The sequence below is a fragment of the Magnusiomyces paraingens genome, assembly GCF_902498895.1.
Source record: "Magnusiomyces paraingens strain CBS 517.90 genome assembly, contig: contig3, whole genome shotgun sequence".
Taxonomy (NCBI): domain Eukaryota; kingdom Fungi; phylum Ascomycota; class Dipodascomycetes; order Dipodascales; family Dipodascaceae; genus Magnusiomyces; species Magnusiomyces paraingens.
The window spans coordinates 2,012,406-2,037,395 of record NW_022474069.1 but is presented as its reverse complement, the minus strand read 5'-3'; the positions used below and the strand labels follow the sequence as shown (position 1 = coordinate 2,037,395).

Below are 24,990 nucleotides of genomic sequence, written 5' to 3'. Positions count from 1 at the left end.
ATCATCAAGACAAGTTTCCAATGTTATTCTTTTATTTTATTTTCTATATTAACCCTAAAAAACTTTTTTGTAAATCAACAGAATTCCGGACTGAGTTTCCGAATATTTTGAAAAACTGAGGAAACAACTTTTCAAATGAAAAAAAAAAAAAAAAACTAATAATAAAATGGCACAAATATCCAATTTTGGCAAAACATTCTACAATCGAGAGTATACTAAATCCTCAAAATGAACTAAATAAAAAAAAATTGCCACCCATTCATATATACATAAGTAATTATGATTAATTAATTATTTAATTAAAGAAATAAAGAAATAAATAATAGCAAATAACGCGTGCAGTACAGGTAGTGGCAGAGAGACAGAGAGACAGGCAGGCAGACAGGCAAGCATCCAAGTTGAGTAATCTCCGCGCTCTTTATCCAATTTTAACATGCATTAAACAGAAAAAGAGGTGATGGGCGTGGGGGGAAACCAAGAGCATTATTTTTAAACAAAAAAGAATTTAATAAAAATATTATCCAAATTAAACTAAAACTTGAAAAATAAAAATAAAAAATAAAAAAATAAAAAAATAAAAAAATAAAAAAATAAAAAAATAAAAAAATAAATAAAAAAAAAGAGTATTTGCACAAGACCCCTTTAAAAGAAACTCTTTTTTTATAGTGAAAAATATGTAGTTTTTTTTTTTTTTTTTTTTTTTTTGTGAATGTGTGATGAGTACAACTTTGATAAAGATTATTTTTTTTCTTTTTTTTTTATTTCTACCAACAAAATCAAATATTTTTGTTTAAAACTTAACTTAACTTAACTAAACTTTACGTTACATTAGTATTAACTTGACCAAAAAAAAAAAAATTCTACAGAACCTATAAAATCCTTGGAATCTTTAGGTAAATAGTGACTATGGCAAAAAAAAAAAAAAAAGGGAAACCCTTAGGAGAATAAAATGTATCTCTGGATAGACCAATTAAATCGCACCATTTAAATATCCCTCTTTTTATCCTGTACAATAATTAAATAATTGAATTAAAAGAAAGTACGATTTAAAGTAACTCTTATAAGACGAGTCTAAAATGAAGTATACAATTTAATATTTTACTACAAGTGAATAAAAATGTTAATGCTAACGAATAAACAAGATGAACCAATCTATCCAACCAAATTTCTTTTTGTTTTTAATTTTCCAAAAATGAAAAAACAAATACTTGTGACTAGTATATCATTCAAAAATACTCATATCCAGTATCTAGTTTCAAGCATCTAGTATCTAGCGTTTAGTATCTAGCGTCTAGTATTTAGTATTTCGAAACCAAATAATAATAACAAAGTGACTATACAAGATAGTTATGAAGTGCTAGAAAGGTTTTACTGCAATTCTTAAAGGAAAAAAAAAGAGGAACAGGAAGAGATAAAAGTATAGAAATGAGGTTTGATAGAGATTTGTTTCATTTATCGTTATTGGTATTATAAGAGAACTATTGTGCAAGGCTTTTTTTTTTTTCTTTTTTTTTTTTTCAAAAACACAAGTGTTATATATACATTTTTTGTTTATGTAGATAAAGAAATGAATAGAACAAATGACAGTTGATTAGATTAAATTTTAAAAATTACAAAATTAAAAAAATTAAAAAAAAATTATAAATTATAAATTATAAATTATAAAAATTTTAAAAAAATAAAGATATATATGAGGTTTATTTGATAAAAAAAAAGAATCTTTAAGCTTTTGCTTTTGTATTGAAAAAAAGAAAAAGAAAATAATATGTTCTAATTAAAACACCAGGTGGAAATTAGGTACTATAGGATTCATATCCTCAACAGTTATTATTTTCTATTAAACCATTTTTTGTTTTTTTTTTCTATAAAACTTTACTGATAAATAATAATCATTTTACTTTCTGAGTTACCATTTTGAAAGATGAATACGCAAATAAAGTCATATAAAAATAAAATCTATTATTTTAATAAGAAATGTAGAGAGACATGGAATGAAAAAAAAAAGAAAAAATTGTGTTTATTATGAAGTTTTTTGTAGAGTTATTTTAAAAAATAAACAAGAAAATAAAAAGTATATATATATATATATATATAGATTTACAAAAAATGAAAACAAATTTCTAAACTAGAAATATTAAAAAAACCAAAAATAAATAAATAAACACATTCTTGTTAGCAGAAATTTCTAATTTTGAGTAACACAAACGATTAAACAAAGAAATATAAATAAAAAATAAATAATCATATGAAAAAAGAATGTACAACTTTGATACGGTAGCAGAGTATGCTATAATACAAGTTGGGTTCATTAATATTGATTTCTTTTTTTTTTATTTTATTTTATTTTTTTTTTGCTATTCCATTTACTTTTTCTTTTTCTTTTTTTGGCGGGGATTTAAATCAACAAAATAAAATTTAAAGTGATTCAAAAAAAAAAAAACTAAATAAATAAATAAATAACAAAAAAAAAAATTAATAAAGTTGTTTCTTTTTTTCTTGATTTATTTTTCTTTAAAATTTAGAATAGAGAAAGAAATTTATATATAATGATTGTTCAAGTGTGTTGGATTATTGATTATGGATGATTCATTCATTCCGAAAAAAGACTCAAAAAAAGGGGGTAAAAATAGGAACCTACCAACCAGCTTTTTATTTTAATTTTTATTTTTTGTTTCTATATATTCTTCTTCTTTTCACTTTTTTTTTGTAGTTTTTGATATGGATTGTTGATATTTTCTCTCTTATTCTTTTTAATTAATATTGGTTTTTTTTTTTTTTTTTTTTTTTTTTTTTCAAAACTTAAGAACCAAAAAAAAAAAAAAAAAAAAAAAAAAGAAGAAGAAGAGAAAGATAATGAACCAACTTCTGAAATATATCCATGTTAATTTCACCTAGCTTGGGTTGAATAAACATAGCAACTAATTAGTTGGAGAAAGACAAATATAGTTTTCATAAATAATAATATATTAACAAAAAAATAAAAATAAATAAATACAATACTAAATTCAAATGTCATGAAAAACTTATAAGTTTTAGAATAATTATTCATCAGGGTTTTTTTTTTTATCTTCTAAATGTTGCAATCAGGTGGTTTGATTAAGGTTTTCTTTTTTTTTGTTAAAAAAAAATCTTTGAATAAAAGCAACAATCCAAGATTTTTAAATTGTTAACAACTTTATTCTCATGCTCTTCATTACAATATTCTCATAGAATCTTTGAATGAAAGGTATATCATGATTTTTTTTTTCATTAAATATTATTATTAACTATTATTTTGCTTTTGCTTTTGCTTTTTCGTTTTTTTTTTTTACTTAAAAAGAAAAAAAAAAAAAAAGCTATTATACTATTTAATACACTTGTAATTATAATCATTTTCAAATATCAAAAGCTCAATTGTAAATCCAAAATAAATTTTTTCTTTAAACAAAAAAATTTCCTTTCCTTCAAAATAAAAATACATTGCCACTTAAAATCCCGGGTGGTGGTACCCCGCCGGGGCTCCACCATGAGGAGGCAGTTGAGGTAGATGCTGCTGAGGTGCAATATTTCCTACCGCTGCAGACGACAAAGATTGTGGACCCTGTGACTGTGGTGTAGCTGAAGACGGTTGCGCGTAAACAAGGGACCCCAACATGGAGTGTGGTTGCTGCTGCTGTTGTTGCTGCATTTGAATTTGTGAGGAGGGCCCCGCAGTTGATGAAGATGAAGATGGCGGTTGCGGAGGCAAAAGCAAGCCCTCATCTATGTGCTCCAACTTGTGCACCATCCCAGTGCCACCACCATCACCACCACTACAATCTTCATCATTATTAGTAGCTCCCATTGCACGACTGCTGCTGGCACTCGATTTATTTGGTCGTTTGCTGCGTCCACTACTGTTTCCATAACGCGACTCCTTACCACGGCCCTTGATGCCACGGTTTGAATTTTTGTAGAGATCCGCAAAGTACCTCAGCATTTCCATGTCCTCGTTTGAGATATTTGGCGGCTGCTCACTATCTCCTGGACTTGCAGACCCACCTGTAACTCCGGGAGAACCATTGCCACCACCAGTAAACAGCTTAGACTTGGCGTAAATTTTGAAAAGTTCCGTGAGCCGGAGCAGTGGACCTTGGTGGAACTTGTTTTGGTGAGCCTTGAGATTACCGAGCTGAGAAAAAGTTTTGCCACAATTGTCAAGACGACAAACAAACGGGCGGAAAGACTTGTGGATCAACAAGTGGGCCTTGTAGTTGCCACATTGCGCAAACCGCTTACCACAAGACTCACATGTATAAGGCTTTTCGCCAGTGTGCGACCGCTTGTGAGTGCGCAAATTGCCGTGTTGTGAGAACCGTTTGCCACAGCCGTTAATGTCGCAGACATAAGGCCGGTCACCTGTGTGAGAGCGCCCGTGAATCACCAAGTGAGTTTTTTGAGAAAACGACTTGTTGCAGTCTGGGAATCCACACTTGTACTTATTCTCGGCTTTGCTTTCCCGCTTGCCCACACCGCCATTCAACATGCCTTTGGAGGGAACAAGTGTTTGCTCATTATCAAACTCAAGGGGTGCAACAGCCTCACCAACCATTAGCTTCTTCTCCAGTTGTTCTTGTGCCTGGATAATAAGCATCATCTTGTCAACCTGTGTAGCACCAATTTTAAGGTCTCCATCACCAAGAACAGGTTCTGAGGATGAGCTTGAAGTCGATGTTTGTGGCGGTGGTGAAGTGATGCCTCCATTTCTTTTTCTTCTTCTTCTTCTTGGGCCATCTCCTTCTCCTTCTGCACCTCCTTCTTCATTTTTAATTTCCACTACTCCATCTGGGCCTGACTTGTGTGTGAGTCCTTTATTTTTTCGTGATTCTCCAGAATTTGTGCGGCCCCGTTTAGCACGGGACTTTCCAGGACCCGAAGAAACATCAGATGATGTGGCGGAGGCTGCTGTTGTTGTTGTTGTTGTTGTGGAAGAAGACAATCCTGTTGAATTGGTAATTCTGTTGGAATTCGTGCCAGAGTTACGGCCACTGCTACCACCGCCAACACCTGCCGTGGCAGATATCAAATCAGTGTTACCCGTTGGCCCGGTGCTAGCTCCAGATGAGTCGCTAGCACTTGCCCTTGGGTCTGAACCGACAACAACCACGCCTGAGCCAAGAGTACTACCTCCACTACCAGTGCCGTTACTCCCGAGCACATCTGCAAGGCCTCGCCGTTTATGGTCCGCGGACACAAGTCCGTGCGAGTCAAACGGCTGAGATCCGTCAATATTATTATTGCTGTGATTGGGGCCAACACCAGCACTACCCGCCCCATTTAAATATCCTCCTGGATAAGCGACCGAGGACATCATTGTTCCGCTGCTGCTACCACTGTTGTTATTGTTGTTGCCAGTGTTGCTGTTATTGCTGCTGCTGCTGCCGCCGCCACTGCTGCTGCTGCTGCTGCCGCCACTGTTGCTCAATATTGATGTTGATGACGTAGACCCACTAGCGCTGTTCGAATCACCTCCTCTGTATCCCATTCCTAGCCGGTGGTGGTCGGGTCCATTTTGTTGTTGTTGAGGATTTGAATACACTGTAGCTGAATACGATCCGGGTAATGCATCTGCCGAAAGTGCAGCTGCAACCGACATTGAATTCATGTTATTTGCATTGCTGCTACTTCTGTTGTTGCTGCTGTTGCTGCTGTTGCTGCTGTTGCTGCTGTTGCTGCTGCCACTCCCGCCTGCAGGGTTGTTTTGATTTCCAGTTGCAGGACCCGAAACAAGTTGTTGTTGGTGTTGTTGTTGGGAAGGACTTTGATTATGGTTATGAGATTGTAAATGTAATTGATGATGATGATACGCATGTCCTAAGGACCCTGACGTTAAATAAGGGGATGACGCAGATGTCGGGTCATGTTGTTGTTGTTGTTGCTGTTGTTGTTTAGAATAATCATACTGATAATCTTGATGAATGGAGCCTACACCATTTAGAGTGGGCATTTGTGTTGATTGTGGGCCAGAATTTGATCCGCCGGAAGTTTGTTGTCCGTGGGTTAAAGATGAGATTCCTCCTAACCCCACGGACGAAGTAGACTGTGGAATGTTTAAGCGTTGTTGTTGTTGACGTTGGTGAGGTGGGGGGAAAAGGTGTGGGGGTGTTGCAGATGCAACGGCTGCAGCAGCTGCTGCAGCTTCTGCAGCGGCAGCGGCAGCAGCAACATCTGGGTCATGGTGAGCCGAAGAAGACGTAGAAGTAAGACCATGTTGTTGTCTTTGTCCAGAAGACGTTGATCCTGGTGCTGTTGTAGTAGAGGTTGCAACAGATCCTTCATAGTAGGAAGTATTTGAAGAAGAAGAAGAAGAAGATGGGGCAGACTGGGCCGCAGCTGTGGCGGAAGATGTCGACAAGGTAGAATATGGTTGCTGTTTGCGAGAAGGGGTTGCAAATTGTGGTGATAATGGCTGGTGTTGCTGAGGAAGAGCTCCAAGATGGGATTGCTGTGAAAAAAAGTATTGTGAAGAAGATGAAGAAGAAGATTGAGTATTAGGTTGAGTAGAAGATGGAGAAGAAGTAGATTGGTTATATTGGGATTTCCCAAAGATTTTTGAAGAATTGGATCCTGGGTCTGAAGCTGGATTTGTGTTGCCAAAAGAGTAAGATCCTGAAGATTGTTGGTAGTCACTCCAAGTATGGTTTTTTAATCCAGCATGGTGATGATGATTGTTATGATGGCTATTTGATGCTGAAGAATGAGTTGGAGAGTTTAATGAAGAAGCATTTTGTGCAACAGTTGTAGTAGCATCAGCGTTCAAGAGACTTTGCTGGGAAGAAGATGAAGAAGAAGAAGGATGAAACTGGGATTTAAGAATGGAAGAGTTTTGAACATGTGGAGTGTTTTGAGCTGAAGTTGAAGATTGCTGGGGATTAGCAGAAGATGAAGATTGTTGTTGATTAGAGAGTTCGTGAAGAGCATCCATTTGGGCTATTTGAGCATTGAACTGAGCTTGAGCTTGGATTTGGGCATCAAGAGTAGAGTTTGCTGAAGACGAATTTTGAGGAGAAGAGGATGAAGAAGATTGTTGAGCATGTTTCTGGTAATAAAGATGAGAAGAATGTGATTGTTGTTGTTGTTGCTGTGACGGTTGCTGTTGCTGATGATGCTGGTATTGAACTTGTGAGACAATCTGGTTTGGAGATTGGGAATAATGATTATGAGATTGTTGAAGATAAGAGTTTTGGTAAAGACCTTGTTGAATCATATAAGATTGCTGTTGTTGCTGATTCTGTTGGTTCTGTTGATTCTGTTGATTCTGTTGCATTTGGGTTTGTTGCGAACCATAGCCCAGATGACCATAATTATATTGGTTAGGCTGTTGCTGTTGCTGCTGCTGTTGCTGCTGTTGCTGCTGCTGCTGTTGTTGTTGCCTTGGTTGGGCAGAATAGTATCTATTACTATTACTGTTAGGCCCAAATGATCCTGAACCAGAGTTCATTGTAATTTCGACGCGATGAAATGAAAAATAAAAGTTGAAACGTTTGCGTGTGTGGAAGTGGAAGTGGATATATATTTTTATTTATTTTATTTTTTTTGTTTTTTTGTTTTTTATTTTTTTTATTTTTTTTAGTTTTTGTTTTTGTTTTTAATGGTTCGTAGATGAATTTAAAAAAAAGGACAAAAGTATAAATTAAAAAAAATAAAATAAAAAAAAATAAAAAAAAATAAAAAAATAAAAAAATAAAAAAATAAAAAAATAAAAAAATAAAAAGAAATCACTTGTAACGAGAACAGACTTTATTTGGTTACAGCCTTTTTTCGTTTCTAATGTCTTCTATTTAAAGTAAAAAAAAAAATTGAAGAAGGAGCAAAAGATTGAAGATCTCAAGAAATTTGATGATTATGATAATAATAATAATAATAATAATAATAATAATAATAATAATAATAATAGTGCTGATTATGATGATATTGATGATATTGATATTATTGATATTGATATTGGGCACAGAAACGACAACAAAGAGCCGAACGAGGCTAAGACCGAATAACCGGAATCAGTGGCTGGACCACAACATGAAAAATAGGAAAAAGATTTTTTATTTATTTTTTTGAGAGGAGGGGGGAAAATAAATAAATAAATTGAAAGGAGGATAAAAAAAAAAAAAAAAAAAAAAGAAAAAAAGGAAATAAAGAAATGTTGAAGAAGATATTTAAGTCTTTAAACAATCAATGATATTATTATAAGTTAATAAAATAAATAAATAAATAAATAAATAAAAAAGAAAGAAAGAAAGAAAACAAGTAAAAACAAGTAAAAAAATAAGAAAAAGAAAACTCTCCTGAAGTATTTAAAAGTGGAGTTGGTAATTAGGAATAAATTATTATTATTATGATTAATATTAATATTATTAAGGTAGAGGGTATATATGTTTTGTTTAATAGAAAGAAAAAAAAATGATAAGAAGAAGAAAAAGAAAAAAAAATTTTGATAAATATTTATAAAAACAAAAATAAATAAATAAATAAATAAAAGTTGTTATAGAAATATTTAATAAAAAAATTGTTGAACTTTTGAACTTTTGAAATTTTAAATTTTTTCCCTTTTTATTATTTTTTTTTTATCAAAAATATGATGATGATAATGATGATAATTATTATGATAATATTTTTTGAAGATTTTTTTAATTTATTATATTTATTTTAATATTTTAATATTTTAATATTTTAATATTTTCCAATTATTTTTTTTTTTTTGGGCACTGCACTTGTGCTTGTAGATACAGCCGCAGGGGGTCTGGCAAAAGATTTTTTATATTTTTTTTTTATTATTTTGTGTGTTCAATAAAAAAAAAAAAAAAAAAAGAAGAAAAAAAAGAAAATTTAAAATAAATAAATAAAAAAAAAAAGAAATTTTATTTTATTTTTTTATTTTTTATTGGCAAGTGGTTTTTTATTTATATTTTAATGTTTGAATTTATATAACGTGGCTATGACGATATGGTACCAATTAGAATGAGGAGGAGGAGTGATTAGAAAACCAACTAGAGTCATGATTATACTTATGTAATCATACAGAACTACTCTACTCCTAATTCTAATTCTAATTCTAAATAATTTTTTTTTTTTATAATAATAATATTAATATTAATATTAATAGTAATAATTGGCATTTATTTTTATTTTTGCCTTTTTTTTTTTTAATCACAATGAAATTACGGCAAGAAATGTCCTATGACGAATATATAAATATATACAACACTATAATTCAATATAAACATTCTCACATAAATGTGATAGGCATAATTAATGTCAATATATATATATATATATATATATATTAAAATATTCAAATATTCAAATATTCAAATATTCAAACAAATTTTGTCATTATTATTATGCTTAATATATATATTTATATAGTTTGTTAACAGATTTGTTTGGTTTAGTTTAGTTTGGTATGGTATGGTATGGTATGGTATGGTTTTGTAAATCTATGGAATTTTGTCCCGAGCGACTTTTTTTTTTTCTTTTTTTATTTTATTTTTTTTTTTTTTTTTGCTTCTAACGGCAATCTCCCCTTTTTTCTTCTTTTTTTTTTTAATTTTTTTATTTATTTTTTTTTTTTTTGTGCTAATGTGCGCGGTGATATGAGCCACAGCAAAGCACCTTTTAAGAGAACTTTATTACAATAAGTCACTGCAGCAACGCCGTTACGAAAATTAAAAAAAAAAAAATTTAAAAAAAATTTAAAATAAAATAAAAAAAAGCAAGCAACCAAATAAACAAATAAGCAACAACAGCAAAAAAAAAAATCTTCTCATTTTTAGATTTTTTTTTTTTTTTAACGGAACCTTCAAACCGACAAACACATGAACCGTTCTATATACTTTTTCTTTCATCCTTTCAAAAAAAAAAAAAAATAATAATAATAATAACAATCACGATAACTAATAAATAATAAAGGAAATTTCATATTCATTCAAAAATTAATATAAAATAAAATAAAATATATTGTATATACATTTTTCCGACGGAAGAATTCTACAGTGGCAAATTTCATCAAAAAAAATTAAAAAAAAAAAAACAATTCCAAAGGTACAACCATTAAGTATCTTTCTTCTCGTTTGTTCCTTCTACTTTTTTTTTAAGTAGTCTCTAATTTTTCATTGATATCAATGGAATTAGTTAGCACACATTTTGAAGGTCACAAAAAAAGAAAGAAAGAAAAAAATTAAAATAAATAAACAAAAAAAGAAATAAAAAGTAGTTTTATTTGAAAATGCAAAATTAAAATCAATCAATGAGGTTTATTTTCAAGATAAATAAGAAGAAACAATAGAATATTAAAGATAGTTAAACTATCTTATGTTAAGTTAGATTAAGTTAAGGAATTAATTTGATTGATTCAAGATATTTCATTTCGTTTCATTTCAGTTTATCATTTTATATCATTTAATTTAATTTTATTCCCGTTTTTTTATTTTACCGAGATCTATTCAATTTTATAAATTAAATAATATATAAATAAATTTCTACATTTATGAACATGAACAAGAACTAATAATAGCTTATAAGCTAATTAATGATTGAGTTAAGATAAATAATTTTCATCTAGACATTTATCTAAACATTTCTTTAAATATTTATCTCATAAATCAACTAGTTATCAAGAAATGAAATATAATATTCATAAGAATTAGTAAATAAATATACAGTAGAAATTTTCTTTTACAAAAAAAAAAAATACAAATACAAATACAAGAATAATAAAAAAAAACAGCCGCCTAGATCAATCAAAAGCTCACCTTATTTATTTGTAAAATAAAAACAGACCATCTTTATTATTACTATTTTAGTTTTTATTATTATTATTATTATTATGAGTATTTTATATTTTATTTTATTTCATTTTTTTTAAATTCATCTGTTTGTTATCATCATACACTTTGTTTCTTTTTTCTTTAAAGCACCCAAAAAAAAAAAAAAAAAAGGTCTTTAATAGCCCTCATTTGTTTGTTGATATTATTCTATTATTTTACAAATATTCGGAAGGTTCCGAAAAAAAAAAAAAAAAAAAAAAAACTAAAATATTCAAATTCCAACTGAAAAAAAGAAAGAAAGAAAAAAGAAAAAAAAGAATTTTAAACATGCTGCTTTTATGCCTTAGTTGAAAATAGATAATCTTTCTTTCTTTTTTTTTTTTTTTTTTGCAATCTTTCAAAATATACTTAATTTAAATTATCTTAAAGTAATATATCTCATTACATCTATATAAAATCTGTCAAATTTCATTACTTTGGAAATTTTTTTCTTTCTTTTTTGCTGACAAAACGAATAAATAGTCCACAATTCTTTGTATTTTTTTTTCATATTTTTTTCACCATTCTTCTTAAATGAATTTCTATTCTTTTAATGATTAAGTATAATGATCAATTTAAGGGGGAAAAAAAAAAGCAAAAACAATATAAAAATCATTATATTAACAATGCAAAATGCCATACCCATGGAAAGCTCAGTTATCGCACGTGATGCACGTTTTTCAACACTTGATTGTATTTTCTTTTCTATTTATTAACTGTTTTTCTTTTTTTTTTTATTATTATTAAATTGATATCTTTAAATTTAACCTAGTTTATTTAATTTTGTTCATTCAATTTTTATTTTTTTTTTTTGGAGATTTTTGTTAAATTAATTCAAATTAAATCAAAAAATTGTGTATCAATCACAATTATCAAGTAAATTTCCCAGTACCTCAACATGATGACATCATCACTTCCTGTTACGTAAACTCTTTCAGAGAAATTTCTGAAATCCAATCTATACTAAAAAAAAAAAAAAAAAAAAAAAAAAGAGAACAAAATTTGAGAAACTTTCATTCTGAGCCGCAACTCTATTAACCGTGCTGCCCGGCGGCCCCACCAATTTTCTTCTTCTATCTAATTTTTTTTTTTTTTTTAATAAAAAAAAAATTTGATTAGAATCGGGCCCGGCACATTCACGCGCTCTTACTATTATGGTATAGCAAAATTTCTTAACAACTGTTACACAAACCTCCTTTTTCATCTTGATTTTTTTTTTTTTTTTTTCTTTTGAAATAGTGTCGTGTTCTCGCTGTATTTTGGTGGCTTTAGTAATTAATAAAAGGTCTTGAATTAAACTAATAGTCTAAATTCTTTATTAGCTTCCACTTTACTTTTGATTCAACTTATCCACCTTCTTAACTTGGATCCTAAGATAAACTTGGTTCCCTCTTGAGGTATTGTTTGATGTCAAGTTCAAAATTTACCACTCATACTTCTCAAGTTCTCTGTTAAGTTGATACTTATATTATATTACCCCTAACCATTTAGGTCACGTGGAACTGTGGCGTTCTGTTACGGGGAGGAATTTTTGCCACGCTCAATGTTTATGAGTGTGTATTTGTATGTCATTGCTATTACTTGCCGAATTTAGGTCATTAGGCTCCACTCTCTTTTGGATGTATGTGATATTTTTTATTTTTTTTTTTTTTTTTTTCATTTAATATGCAAATACCTAAAGAGGAATGAATTAACATTGTTAAAGGTCACGTGAAATGCATAATATTGTAAGGGAAAATGATCAGCCTGTGTTCGATGTTAGTCAATCTGTTCTTATTTTTGTTTTTTTATTTCTCTCTTGATTCATCCTGAAAAAGAAAAAAAAAATTAAAATAATAATAATAATTGAGAATCTCTTTAGAAAAAAAAAAAAAAAAAAAAAAAGACTGGCATACGTCATGCATTTCAAAAAAAAACTAACGCAAATAGTTTCTCTTTTTGTCTTCCCACACCCACCTCCCCGGATTATTTATTTTCTTACTTGTCACTAATTAATTACAACTGTTTTTAGTTGTAACAAATTTGTAATGTCGTAACCAAGTTAAAATTTTGTAACAATATGTGACAAATATGTAACAAACTATCATTCAAAATTATGATCACTAAATATTATTCATATATCAATATTATTTAATATTTTCTTTTCCGGCCACGTTCACAATAATCAACAACTCCTTTTTTTTTTTCGTGTATTTCTATTCTTCACAACCACCAATTTAATCATAACTTCCTAAACCTCCCCCCCTCCTCCTCCCCAACTTTATTAAACCCCACCCTACAATCCTCACAATGACCAAAGCTCAACAAACAATTTCTCAGGTCGCCACTATTGTCTCAATTTACGTCGCACTGGTGGTTGGTCTTATTCCAATTCCTGCAACTGTACGCTCTGAAATTGTGCCTGTGCTTCCCTGGTGGGGGCTGGTTGCATTTGGATCTTACTCTCTGGCTACCTTGGGTTGGGGGATTTTCTCTTTCAAGAATAAGGAAGCTGAGTACCATACTCTGTTAAAGGTAATTATTAGGATTGAAAAAAAAATTTTTTTTTCTCATTTATTTTTATTGGAATTGTTTTATTCTAACAATGGTATTTTTATTTTAGGAAATTGACGAAGCTAAGCGGGATCTTAAATCAAAGGGTGTTACTATTGAGGAATAAGTTTATTAAAACATAATGATTTTTTTTGTACAAAAGTAAAGGAAATAAATAATAATAATAATAATGAATGAATGAATGAATAAAAAGAATATTTATGACTTTTGTTAGGTAAATTATAGATCAAAGATCAAAATCAAAAAATCAAATAATCAAAAAATCAAGAAATCAAGAAATCAAAATCAAAATCAAAATCAAAAAATCAAAAATCAAAAATCAAAAATCAAAAAATACTACAAAAATAAGGGCTTAATCACGTGATAACTTGACACTGCATACTAAAAAAGACCCTCAGTCTCGCAAACCGAGAAACGAAAAAAAAAAAAAATACGCCCTTTACCAACAATTTTTTTTCTTCTTTTCCATCATCACCAACCTTTTCTCCATCTTTTTTATTTTATTTTATTTTATTTTAATTTTTTTTTATCTTTACACGAAACCCACTTTAGATTACACAATTATAAATTCCCTCCCCTACTCTTTTCACAATGGCAGTTGTTCTCACCCTTCTGTCTTACGTAGGCATTGCATCTGCATTTGTTGCCCTCACCCTTGCAATTGCCTCCGGACTATATATTTTATCTGAACAAGTTGAAGAACACACGGTCACAACTAAACGTCTACTGACCCGACTGATCCATGCCATCATTGCCATTCACATTCTGCTTCTTCTCTTTGATCACTTCCCGCTCTGGACAACTCTCTTTTCCATAGCATCCAACTTTGTGTATCTTCGCAACCTCACCAGATTCCCCTTCATCACTCTAACCTCAGGCACCTTTTTATTATCGTGCGTGTGTGTTGTTTCAAACCATTATCTGTGGTTCCGATATTTCACAGATCCAGCCATCCCTCCCTATGCTATCTTCAAAACAAACCCGCATTTTGGTGGCCAGACCCATCCACCTTTTGCTCAAGTTGCTTCCTTCTTGGGCATTTGTGTGTGGATGATTCCATTTGCCCTCTTTATTTCGCTTAGTGCAAACGATAACGTTTTACCAATGACAGATCCAGCTCTTGATGACACTGGAGCCGCATCGGCAAAGGCTCGCGCTAAAAGCACAGGTTTGGCCAAGGTCATAATTGGCACGGCGTATGACTGGATCAAGAGGGTTAGTAGGGCCCTGGGGTATGAATTGGATCCAAACTATGGTCGTATAGTGTAAAATGACGAATTGAATGAACAGTTTAAAAAAATTAAAAATTAAAAATATATAAAGACCTACTACTATTCTGTGTAACATGATTTTTTTTTTTTTTAAATTTTTTTTGTAAGTAATAAATGGTTGATAAATATTTTTTGATTTGAAATACTCTTGGTATTATTTATTTATTTATTTATTTATTTATTTATTTATTTATTTATATATTTATATATATATATAAATTTTTTTTTTTTTGAATACAATTGAATTACAATAAGAACCCCTAATCTCTTGATGGCGACCCCTCAATGTTATCTGCTAACACGTTATGCCACATATATATACACACGCACACTCACACACGCACACGCACACGCACACCCACAAATAAATTCCCTCCCCACCACCACCACCTCTGTAAATTTCTTCCTCTTCTCTTTTTCTCTCTTTTTAAACACACCACCACTTTATCTTCAACATAAAACACCATTTCCCATCACCAACTTCCATCATACCTGCCACCATTACCGTCTTCTTTTTTTCAAACTACTTATAATTTTCACCAAGTTTGAAAAAGGTCTTCTCCTCATTCTCATCACTATTAATTCCCGTTATTCTCAATCGCATATTAGATATATACACATACATAAATACGCACACATAAACACACATAAACACACACACACACACACACTTCTCTATAACTCCCAGCAATGCGTGTCTCTCAAGTCTCTACCGCCGCTAAGCGCATGGTCGCTGCTGCTGCCACCGCCAAACAATCTGCATCTTCCGCAGTCTTGACTCCTAAGCGTGCTTCCATTGTTTCTCCTTCGATTGGTTTCCAGGCCGCTCTTAGAACAACCTTTCCTCACAGAGAGTCTTCCACCGTTGGAGGTGCCACCACCACCGTAAGTATATATCTTACTTTTCTTTTAATCTACTCAATTCAATTGCCATTTTCTTTTTGAAATTGGTAATTCAGACTGCTTCTTAAAGTCGAATTGTGCTTTGCTGTGACTACTTTTGAAGAGTTTTTTTTTTTTTCGTTTTCCCGTACAATGGAAGCCTAGAGCCCGTGCATAGTGCGGAGTCTTGCTGACTAGATAAGCCGTGGCTGCCTGACTGACTGCCTGACTGCCTGTGCTGTTTGCTGCTTACAACCAACGCTTATCCGATACTTTACGACAATTCTTGAATATCATCACCATTCTCTTCAAGTTGAGAAAAATAAAAAAAAACACTCTTTTGTTCACTTGTTGATTCTGTTGGTGGTTTTTTTTTTTTTTTTTTTTTTTTGTTCAATGCCTTTCTTGCCGGCTTACACCAGCCCATCACCTCCCAAGGCGGGGCTGGCCATGTCAATCTCTCTCTGCTTGTTGTTTATGTATGAACGCGGGGCCGCGTGTTATTCAGCCCGTGTTTGTATGGGCCACAGCCAGCCTTTCCCAACCAGCAAGTCAGTAAGCCAGTAAGCCAGTATGCCAGTAAGTCAGTATACTAGTAAGCCAATCTGCTAATCTACCAGTCTGCCAGTCTGCCCGTCTATCATCCAGCAAGTCAGCAAGTCAGCAAGTCAGCATATACAATTGAATACCAGCAAAAAAAAATATACCCCTCTCTTCTTAATTTTTTCCTCCTCTTCCTCCTCCTTCTGTCAACCTCTTGTGAGGGGTCACACAGTGGCTATCGGCTAGCACAGGCGGTCACCACTCACCTCCACGCCGAACAACCCAAACCCTACTTTCCCGTCCACACCCTTGATTACCCTATAATAAACCCTAACATCAATCCCTCCACTTTTTTTTTTCTTTAGATGACGGTCCGTGATGCTCTCAACTCCGCGATGGCCGAAGAAATGGACCGTGACGACAACGTCTTCCTCATGGGTGAGGAAGTCGGTCAGTACAATGGTGCCTACAAAATCTCTCGTGGCCTGCTGGACCGTTTTGGCGAGCGTCGTGTCATTGACACACCCATCACTGAAATGGGTTTCACGGGTCTCTGTGTCGGTGCCGCTCTTGCCGGCCTCAAGCCCATTTGCGAGTTCATGACCTTCAACTTTGCCATGCAGTCCATTGATCAAATCATCAACTCTGGTGCTAAAACTTACTACATGTCCGGCGGTACCCAGCAGTGCAATGTCACTTTCCGCGGCCCCAACGGTGCCGCCGCAGGCGTCGGCGCCCAACACTCGCAGGACTACTCAGCTTGGTACGGCTCTATTCCAGGCCTTAAGGTCGTGTCACCATACTCTGCTGAAGACTACCGTGGTCTTCTCAAGGCCGCAATCCGTGACCCTAACGTGACCATTTTCCTTGAAAATGAAATTCTCTACGGTGAGTCTTTCCCCGTCTCTGAGGAAGCCCTTTCCCCAGACTTTGTTCTGCCCTTTGGCCAGGCCAAGATTGAGCGCCCTGGTAAGGATATCACCATTGTTGCTCACTCACGCAATGTCGAGTTCTCTCTTAAGGCTGCAGACATTCTCAAGAAGGACTACGATGTTGAGGCTGAGGTCATTAACCTGCGCACCATCAAGCCCCTTGATATGCCCTCCATCATTGCCTCTGTCAAGAAGACCAACCGTATCATCTCCGTCGAGTCCGGCTTCCCTGCCTTTGGCGTTGGTTCCGAGATTTGCGCCCAGATCATGGAGTCTGAAGCCTTTGATTACCTTGATGCACCAGTCGGCCGTGTTACTGGTGCAGAAGTTCCTACCCCCTATGCCATTGAGCTTGAGAACTTTGCTTTCCCTACCCCAGAAATTATTGTCAAGGCTGCCAAGAGCGCTCTGTACATTGACAGCGAGTAGTTTATTCCAGCCACTTTTGCTTGACTGAAAAAATAAAAGGAATAAAAAAAACGAAATTTAATAAAGTAGACTATAATAATGAAAAAAATAAATAAACAAAATGAATAACTGGTTTTATTTAGATTTTAAATTTTATTTAAATTTTATTTAAATTTTTTTTTAAATTTTTTTTTTTTTACCACATCTATGAAATTTCTTTTTTAAACTGTTTTTAATAACTAGGCGACTCAACACGCCAAGCAGCCGTGTTGAGGGACTGCAGCCGCGTCATCTTACCTTTGATCCACGCGAAAAACAAAACAAGCCCAATTCCAACACACAGTACATTAGCCACATAGTATCCATCCGTCTTTATTTCGCACGCGCCTTGGAGTGACCGGCATATCGCCTTATCAGCTTCCTTGACGCACGAGAATGGCGTAAACGGGGTTGTTGCATTCTCCGAGAGTGATGTTTCACTTGGAGGCTGACATGTTGCGCTGGTGAGCCAATCGACGGCATACAACACAATGAGACGGGGCCACTGGCCTCCCAAATTAGAGATGGTGTTAAGGGTGGTCATGTAAGTGCCACCAATTGCTGGGTCTGCAATCTGTGTGTGGAACGCATTGATGGAAACAAACTGGATCGTCGACATAAACGAGCCCAGAACGTGCGTCAAAATAATCACAAGTAAATACCCGGGTCCTACCTTACCAGACCGTGGGAAAGCAGCAACAGCAAACATCGATAGCACAGCACATGCAAGACGCCCAAGATATCCGAGCATCCACGGGCGCAGAGGCCGCGCACCTGTCGACCATTTGGCCGCATAGTAGCCAAAGATGATTTCAAACGGGAAATCAATCAGCACAGTCAAAGCCAGGTCTTCTTTAGAAAGTCCGCGTTCCAGTAGCTTAAGGTTGGTGACAGCCTCGTTTGCTTGGAACCCGATCTTGGCCACAAGGTGTACCAGAATCAGGACCTGGATATTGGGTAGTCGCAGTACCTTGTACATGGACCGATATACGGCCGAAATTCCTCCAGAGTCGGCGTGTGTGCGCTCCTCGCGTTTAAGAATGGCAACAAGAGCGGTGGCTACCAGATAGATCCACCCCCACGCCGCCAGGTACTGGCTAAGTGAAATTGGTGGCACATCTGAGGATGCAGCGCGCAAATACTTGTTTGCAAAATCTGGTGAATTAAATGCCAGGAACACTGTAAAAGACATAAAGTAGCCTGTGTTGAGACCCACAGTTTGGGCTGTGGATGCGTAAGAGAGTGCTTCTTGGGACAGCAACGTAAGGGCCCAACCATCCACAGCAATATCCTGGGTAGCGCAGAGAAAGACGAGAGTGAAGAAAGACATTGTGATTTTGAAGAGGTTTTCCTGGGCGTTTTCCAAGAGGTTTTCGACGGTTGTACTCAAGTAAATGAGCACGAGGGCAGACACAGTTTGGATCGGGACAATCCACGACTTGCGCCGCCCAAACTTGGGGCTATAAAAGGCATCCACAATTGGCGACCACAGAAGTTTAAGAGAGTAAGGGTATGATGCCAGTGTGAAGATACCAACCTGGCCGTATGACAGCCGACTTTTAAGCAGAAATGGAATTGATCCAAAGGCAAGGCCCACAGGGATACCTTGGAGCAGGTACAAGAAGACCAACGCTAGGAAGTTTTGTCGGTCAATGGCTGTGAGTTGTGTGAAGCTTAATGATTTGCGTGTTCCATCGTCGTTGTTGTTATTTTCATCTTGTTCTTCTTTTGTGCTTTCTGTCATTCCATCAGAGTTACTACCATTCAACTTTTCATACGGGTTTACAGATGCTAGTGTCCCAGTAGTCCCCGTGGACGTTGATGAAAGAGTGTGGGTATGACTACGGAACTGGGAGCTTGATGAGTCAATGGAAGGGATGAACATAGGCTCTCCGAGTGAAGCACCTTCAGCCCAGTCAGCAGAGGCTGTGGGCAGGTAACTTCCAGTTTCATAGTCGGTGGAGGAGTGATTCGCCGAGGGTGACGATTGCGCTGGAGTGGCTCGTTTTCTATGGGAAAGCTCGATGCCATCCATTGTGGGGAAAGTTAATTTTTTTTTTATTTATAAAGTATTAGCCTTTGTAGGTATTTATGATTAAAGAGAATGAGTTAATGGTATATGTATAGTACTTATTAAGAAATAAAAGTCTATGATATACAATTAATGGGGTTGAAATATTGGAAGCGAAGGTCGGTTGATTAACCAGAATGAGCAAGAGACGTATTAATTTATATGGGGGGAGGAATAAGGAAAAAGCAAATTAAAGCAAAATAGGTAATAAGAAAAAAAAAGAAGGAGGCTTCTCGACTGGAAATGCACGCTTTTTTTTATATATATCCAACTAGCAGATATATAAAAAAAAACTCTTTTTAATGAGCAGCAGGAGTGCAGAATACAGAAAGAGGGTTAAAGTTGGCTGGTGGTTATGAAAGGGGAGGAGGAAGGAAAGGAGTATTTTTTTTTTTTTTTTCAAAACAAAAAAATACTAAAGTAATAAACTGGCTGAAAGAAAGCCAGCAAAGGACTTTTTTTTTACGTTGCTTGTTTTTTTTTTTTTTGTTTAACAAATCCTGCGGCTTAACTGATACGACATTCTAATGTGCGCGCTGGCTTTTTTTTGAAAAAAAAAAATTATAAATAAAGTAATTAGATCAAATATCTAAATCTCAGAAAATCTCAAGATTCCAGTTTATTAGAAAGGTTTAATTTTTTCTTTTTAAATTAACGGTTGGGGGATTTTTTTTTATATATATTCTATATATAATAATTATATATATTATATATAATATATATTGATTTTTTGATATTCTGGTAGTCACCAAAATAAAAATCAAATCAAATCAATCAAATCTGACAAATTCAGGCAGATATGGAAAGTAAGATAAAAAAATATATATATACATATATAATCACATGACATATTACAAAATTTAATATCTGTAACAAACGCGAAATCACATGAGCACGCGTTTATTTATTTTCATTTATTTTCATTTATTTTCATTTATTTTCATTTATTTTAATTTAATTTTTTTTTTTTTTTTTTATTTCCCACCATAAACAACAACCGTCAATTCTTTCCATCTAATAAACAATCAAATTTACTTAACCATAACCGCAAGAAATATCAACTTCACAAAACACTTCAAAATGTCAATTATAAGCAATAACAGGCGGCTCACAAGTTGGCTTTCTCAATCAGACTTTGTCATCGATGTTAGGCCACCTTCTAAAGATTCAATAACAAGTACTACACCTTCTCAAAATGATTTACCCTCACCACCAACAACTTCAAAACAACAACCACAACAACAACGTTTTCTTGTCCAGCTCACTCCAAGTGTTTCCAGCGAATCTGAAGACTCAAACGAGTATAAATATTATGCAAAAAATGATATCAAAGAAAGAAAAGAAGAAGAGGAAGACACTGTAGATGACTTTTTCCAATATGTTCACAAGGACCAACTAACCCAACTCACAAACCCGCTCACTCCATCTGACGTGGAAATGGAATCAAACCCAGATAAACCATACACGCGGATTTCCATACCTCATCAACCAGCAAAACGTTTATACCCAGACTTTGATTTTACCATGGATATCGACGATGACTACCATGACTCAAGTTTAAATGATAGGCTGGAACGTGTGGGGCCTGTCACACGCGATAAAGAGGCAGATGCAATTGCTGAATATACAAACAATCTTCCACCAGCTGAATTAGACCTAGATAGGTTGCTTGGGGTCGGCGCATTTATTCTGGACCAAAATGACGGACTTTTACAAGATAAGAGCATGACAGATTTGGGCAAGGCCTCATCCACACACTCTGCACGGTACCTTGGGCTACGGTTTGATTTCTGCGTAGATCCTCCCGCAGGTGCCGATCATTTGCGGCCGCACTATGTCATTTTACGTGAAGCTGGTGGAACCAATTTTTCGTCTAACCCCACACTAGAGGTATACCGTCATTCCATGCCTGCATTTGTTCCTGTGGAGCGGCTCGCACACCGTCACCTTAACACAAATGCTTCTGTATTTGCACGTAAGCTGCGTGAGTACTTGGTGCTGTATAATACACGGCGGCAGTACTTTGAAGCAGCTCTTTTTGAGCATGAGCAGCGGACAGCTGGAAGTATAGAGACTGAGAAGGACCAAGAACAGGAGTTACTACCACAATGTGTAGTTGCGTTTAAATGGAACCCAGAGTACACTGTGATTGAATTGATTTTGGTTTCGCCTTTAGTGGCCGGTTCTAAGAAAAATGATGATAAAGATGGGAAATATGACAAAGAAGAACAAGATGAAGAAGAAGAGGAGGAAGAAGAAGAAGAGGTGACTTTACAAGAACTCACAGTGACATGCTCGCCTAAGACAAACTTAATGAGTGTGGCTAAGCTTAGCAAAATAGTGCGACCAAAGGAAGATGTGGAATTGCTGCGGCGGCTACAGCGAGGAACGTTAACGATAAACCGGCTTGGACAAGTCATTGAATCCTGGAAAAGGTCCATTGAACAATAATGACTGTAATGAAATAAATAAATTTACGATAGAATTTGATTTTAATGATTAATGAAACCTTTAATATCCTCTTTTTTTTCTTTCCAATTCTTTTCATTTCATTTCATTTCAAAAAAAAAAAAAAATAACAAAAATATATATAACTTCCCTGACATACCCTTCCTTTCTAACCATATAAACTCACTTTAATGTTGGCCCTCAACCTTGCTAATGAGCCTGTTGAAACGCAAAATTGCTGGGAATCCCTCAAAAAAGATAGAGACGTACCACCAGGCGCGCTCCTCTTTCGGAACACGGTACTTGGTGACCTTGGGCCGGATCACAAAAAGTCCTTCAGCAAAATGGGCTGTGTATGTAACAATGGCTGGAATCCAAGGCCAATTGGAGCAGAATGACACAATAGGCCCCCAAAAAGCACCGCCATCTGCAGGAATACCTAAAAGGCTGGCCAAGGCGCTGAAAACTGGAGTGCGGAGAGGTGGCAGAATAAGAATGGCAACCACAAAAAGAAGGGCCATATCATGGACTGGAGTGGCACCGGACCAAGGCGGAACATAAGAGGAGATACGGTGAGTTGCATAGCCGCGAGTACCTGCTGCGGTTTTGGCCATATCGACAAGGGCGGTTCGTGCTTCACGTAGCGACTCCATGGGTGGGTTAATGGGGAACTGGGCATACTGGGCATTGGGAGAGTCAGGGTATGTGTACCGCAGAGTGATGTAGTTGTTGGTAATGTCGGTCATTTCGACGCTGGAGGAAGCATTATCTGGGTCAAACTCACGGTGCATGAAATACGACAGATAGTCAAACAGCGATAGAGCATGGTCTTTATTCATGTGGGTCAAAATGCGAGCTTTGGCAGCAGCCTGGGGCGAAACAGAATCCGTAGACCCGGTTGCTCCATAGGAAGCAGGAGCAGCGGAGGTGGACTTGGTAGAGGTGGCGTGGGGACTGGACCCGGTTGCAATACTGGTCATTTTTGGTTGTAGTGGTGGTAAAAGGATTGGTTAAGTTAAGATGGTGGTTGTGTATAAATTGGGTATTTATTTCTGTCTAATGACAAGAATAGAAGGGAAGAGAGAGAGAGAGAGAGAGAGAGAGAGAGAGAGAGAAAGAGAAAGAGAGGAAAGTTTGGTATTTGACTAAAAAAAAACAGCCCTGCTAACTTATTTCAATTTAGTGACAGAAGCAGCTGAGAGTGATGAGATGCAAAGAAGAAAGTCTTTTGAAGGCGAGACTCAAACAACAAAGTGGCTCAAAAATGGTCAATTGGCTTAAAAACTCCAAAATTCTGACAGGTAAATTTGTGTGTGTGTATGAAGGAGATTTATTTTTTATTTTTTATTTTTTAATTTTTTTGTTGGGAGATTTGACCAAAACAAAATACACCTGAGGGAACCTTATGATACGTCCATCTTTTAACCCCTCAATGTTATCTCTTTAAAAACAAGAGCCATCACAGCCACATGAATGGAAATTAATCAAACAAATAATGAAATAAAAAAAAAGGGGGTTTTAACAAGTCAGTGGTTGGTGGTCGATGTTGTGAGGGTGAAGTTTCTGGCAAGTGTTCCGGATGGAACCTATGTTCTTACGGGACACTAAATAGACAAAGACCCGAATGTGTTCTCAATTAGTGCACACAAGAGCCTGCCCGTTTGTCCGCGGGGGTTCCTGAACAGTTTATTGCAAGGTTACCCTCTTTTTACAACTTCCCCTCGTATTTTTTTTTGTTTTTTTTTTAATTTTTAGAAAATGCGTTTAAGCACTACATAGATATTATTAAAGGCACATTTCTCGCTAAATCTTGCCATACAAAAAAAGAACTTAGGTTTTATGTTATAAGTTTTAAATTAGGACTCAAGAAATCAAAAAAACTGTGGGAAAACCTTAGGTTAGTAATCTAAGTTACATGTCGCAAAAATTTTTTTTTAAAAAAAAAAGGCGTATGGTACATAAAGTTTATTGTCTAAGTTATATATTCTATAAATAACCCTTGCCCTTTAAGTTTTAAATGATGTCACTCTCACAGAATTTTTTTTTTTTTTTTTTTCTTTTCAAATTCTTTTCATTCTCCAAATAATCAAATTTTTATTACCAAAATATACTCCTTAAAAATACCAATATTTTTTTATCCGACTCTATTAAATTATTTAAATTGAATAATAGTGATTGCTAGGCTGACGTTGACATTTGCTGCAACTTTTTTTTTAACTTATTTCAAACACAATACTAGACAAACTATTGTATGTTTTCTAGCAACTTTACCTAGCAACTATTGAACCACAAACCATTGTTGCTATTTTGCCATCCAAGATCTAAAGCTAAATTATGATTAAAAAACTTAACAAAGAAAAAAGCTTAGTTGAGCATCAAGGTATCTTTCACAAAATGCGAGATTATTTAAGGAATAATGAGTTAAGGTACCTAGTTTATTTTGAATAAAATAACGTAGAAGATCTTGCTAATCCTAACTGAAATAGAAAGAGGGTTGAACAGACTGGAAATAACTAACCTATTTTGATTGTTGATCATAGACACTATACCAATTCTGGCTATAATTTGAACAAAATCCAGTTAGTTTTGTGGCAAAAATTAAGGTAAAATCTGGTTTATTATAGATCTGACTGCTTTAATGATGGAATAACTACATTCTTTTAATTACCACTTTAAAAACCATTTCATTTTTACAAGCTAATTATCAGATAACTTTTGAAAAAAATGGATTTTTTAAAAAATCATTAATAAGGATAACCCAAATAATGATATAATATATATGAACTAAACTGTATTTTGAACTTTTCTTAATACCATGCAAAAAAGAAAAAAATTTTTAAATAAAAAAAACTGCTTATTGCTTCCAGCAGATCGGGGGGACATAATACAATCCAAGCGTTTCTCCTAATATTTGACAAGATTCTAACAATACTAAATGAACTAAAAATGTGACAAATATTAAAAAACCACTTACACAGACACATTTGAAGAAATAATTTATACTTAATACACAAAACGAT

General features: G+C 34.4%; 7 protein-coding genes across 7 annotated transcripts; 4 read left to right on the top strand and 3 right to left on the bottom strand.

Annotated features, from left to right (window-relative positions):
- Positions 1-3,466: 3,466 nt before the first annotated feature.
- SAPINGB_P003946 (uncharacterized protein) lies at positions 3,467-7,459 on the bottom strand (the record flags this gene model as incomplete). Its single annotated transcript, XM_031998661.1, has 1 exon — positions 3,467-7,459. The coding sequence occupies one exon, from the start codon at positions 7,457-7,459 to the stop codon at positions 3,467-3,469; it is 3,993 nt and encodes a 1,330-aa protein (XP_031854552.1).
- A 5,653-nt stretch (positions 7,460-13,112) lies between these two features.
- On the top strand, positions 13,113-13,482 carry SAPINGB_P003945 (uncharacterized protein; the record flags this gene model as incomplete). Its single annotated transcript, XM_031998660.1, has 2 exons — positions 13,113-13,337; positions 13,426-13,482. The coding sequence occupies 2 exons, from the start codon at positions 13,113-13,115 to the stop codon at positions 13,480-13,482; spliced, it is 282 nt and encodes a 93-aa protein (XP_031854551.1).
- Positions 13,483-13,967: 485 nt separating this feature from the next.
- On the top strand, positions 13,968-14,645 carry SAPINGB_P003944 (uncharacterized protein; the record flags this gene model as incomplete). The annotated part of the gene is made up of 1 exon (XM_031998659.1): positions 13,968-14,645. One exon carries the CDS (start codon positions 13,968-13,970, stop codon positions 14,643-14,645), a length of 678 nt encoding a protein of 225 aa, XP_031854550.1.
- A 692-nt stretch (positions 14,646-15,337) lies between these two features.
- On the top strand, positions 15,338-17,433 carry SAPINGB_P003943 (uncharacterized protein; the record flags this gene model as incomplete). The annotated part of the gene is made up of 2 exons (XM_031998658.1): positions 15,338-15,532; positions 16,438-17,433. 2 exons carry the CDS (start codon positions 15,338-15,340, stop codon positions 17,431-17,433), a joined length of 1,191 nt encoding a protein of 396 aa, XP_031854549.1.
- A 211-nt stretch (positions 17,434-17,644) lies between these two features.
- SAPINGB_P003942 (uncharacterized protein) lies at positions 17,645-19,486 on the bottom strand (the record flags this gene model as incomplete). The annotated part of the gene is made up of 1 exon (XM_031998657.1): positions 17,645-19,486. The coding sequence occupies one exon, from the start codon at positions 19,484-19,486 to the stop codon at positions 17,645-17,647; it is 1,842 nt and encodes a 613-aa protein (XP_031854548.1).
- Positions 19,487-20,602: 1,116 nt separating this feature from the next.
- On the top strand, positions 20,603-21,973 carry SAPINGB_P003941 (uncharacterized protein; the record flags this gene model as incomplete). The annotated part of the gene is made up of 1 exon (XM_031998656.1): positions 20,603-21,973. The coding sequence occupies one exon, from the start codon at positions 20,603-20,605 to the stop codon at positions 21,971-21,973; it is 1,371 nt and encodes a 456-aa protein (XP_031854547.1).
- A 185-nt stretch (positions 21,974-22,158) lies between these two features.
- SAPINGB_P003940 (uncharacterized protein) lies at positions 22,159-22,950 on the bottom strand (the record flags this gene model as incomplete). The annotated part of the gene is made up of 1 exon (XM_031998655.1): positions 22,159-22,950. The coding sequence occupies one exon, from the start codon at positions 22,948-22,950 to the stop codon at positions 22,159-22,161; it is 792 nt and encodes a 263-aa protein (XP_031854546.1).
- Positions 22,951-24,990: the final 2,040 nt, after the last annotated feature.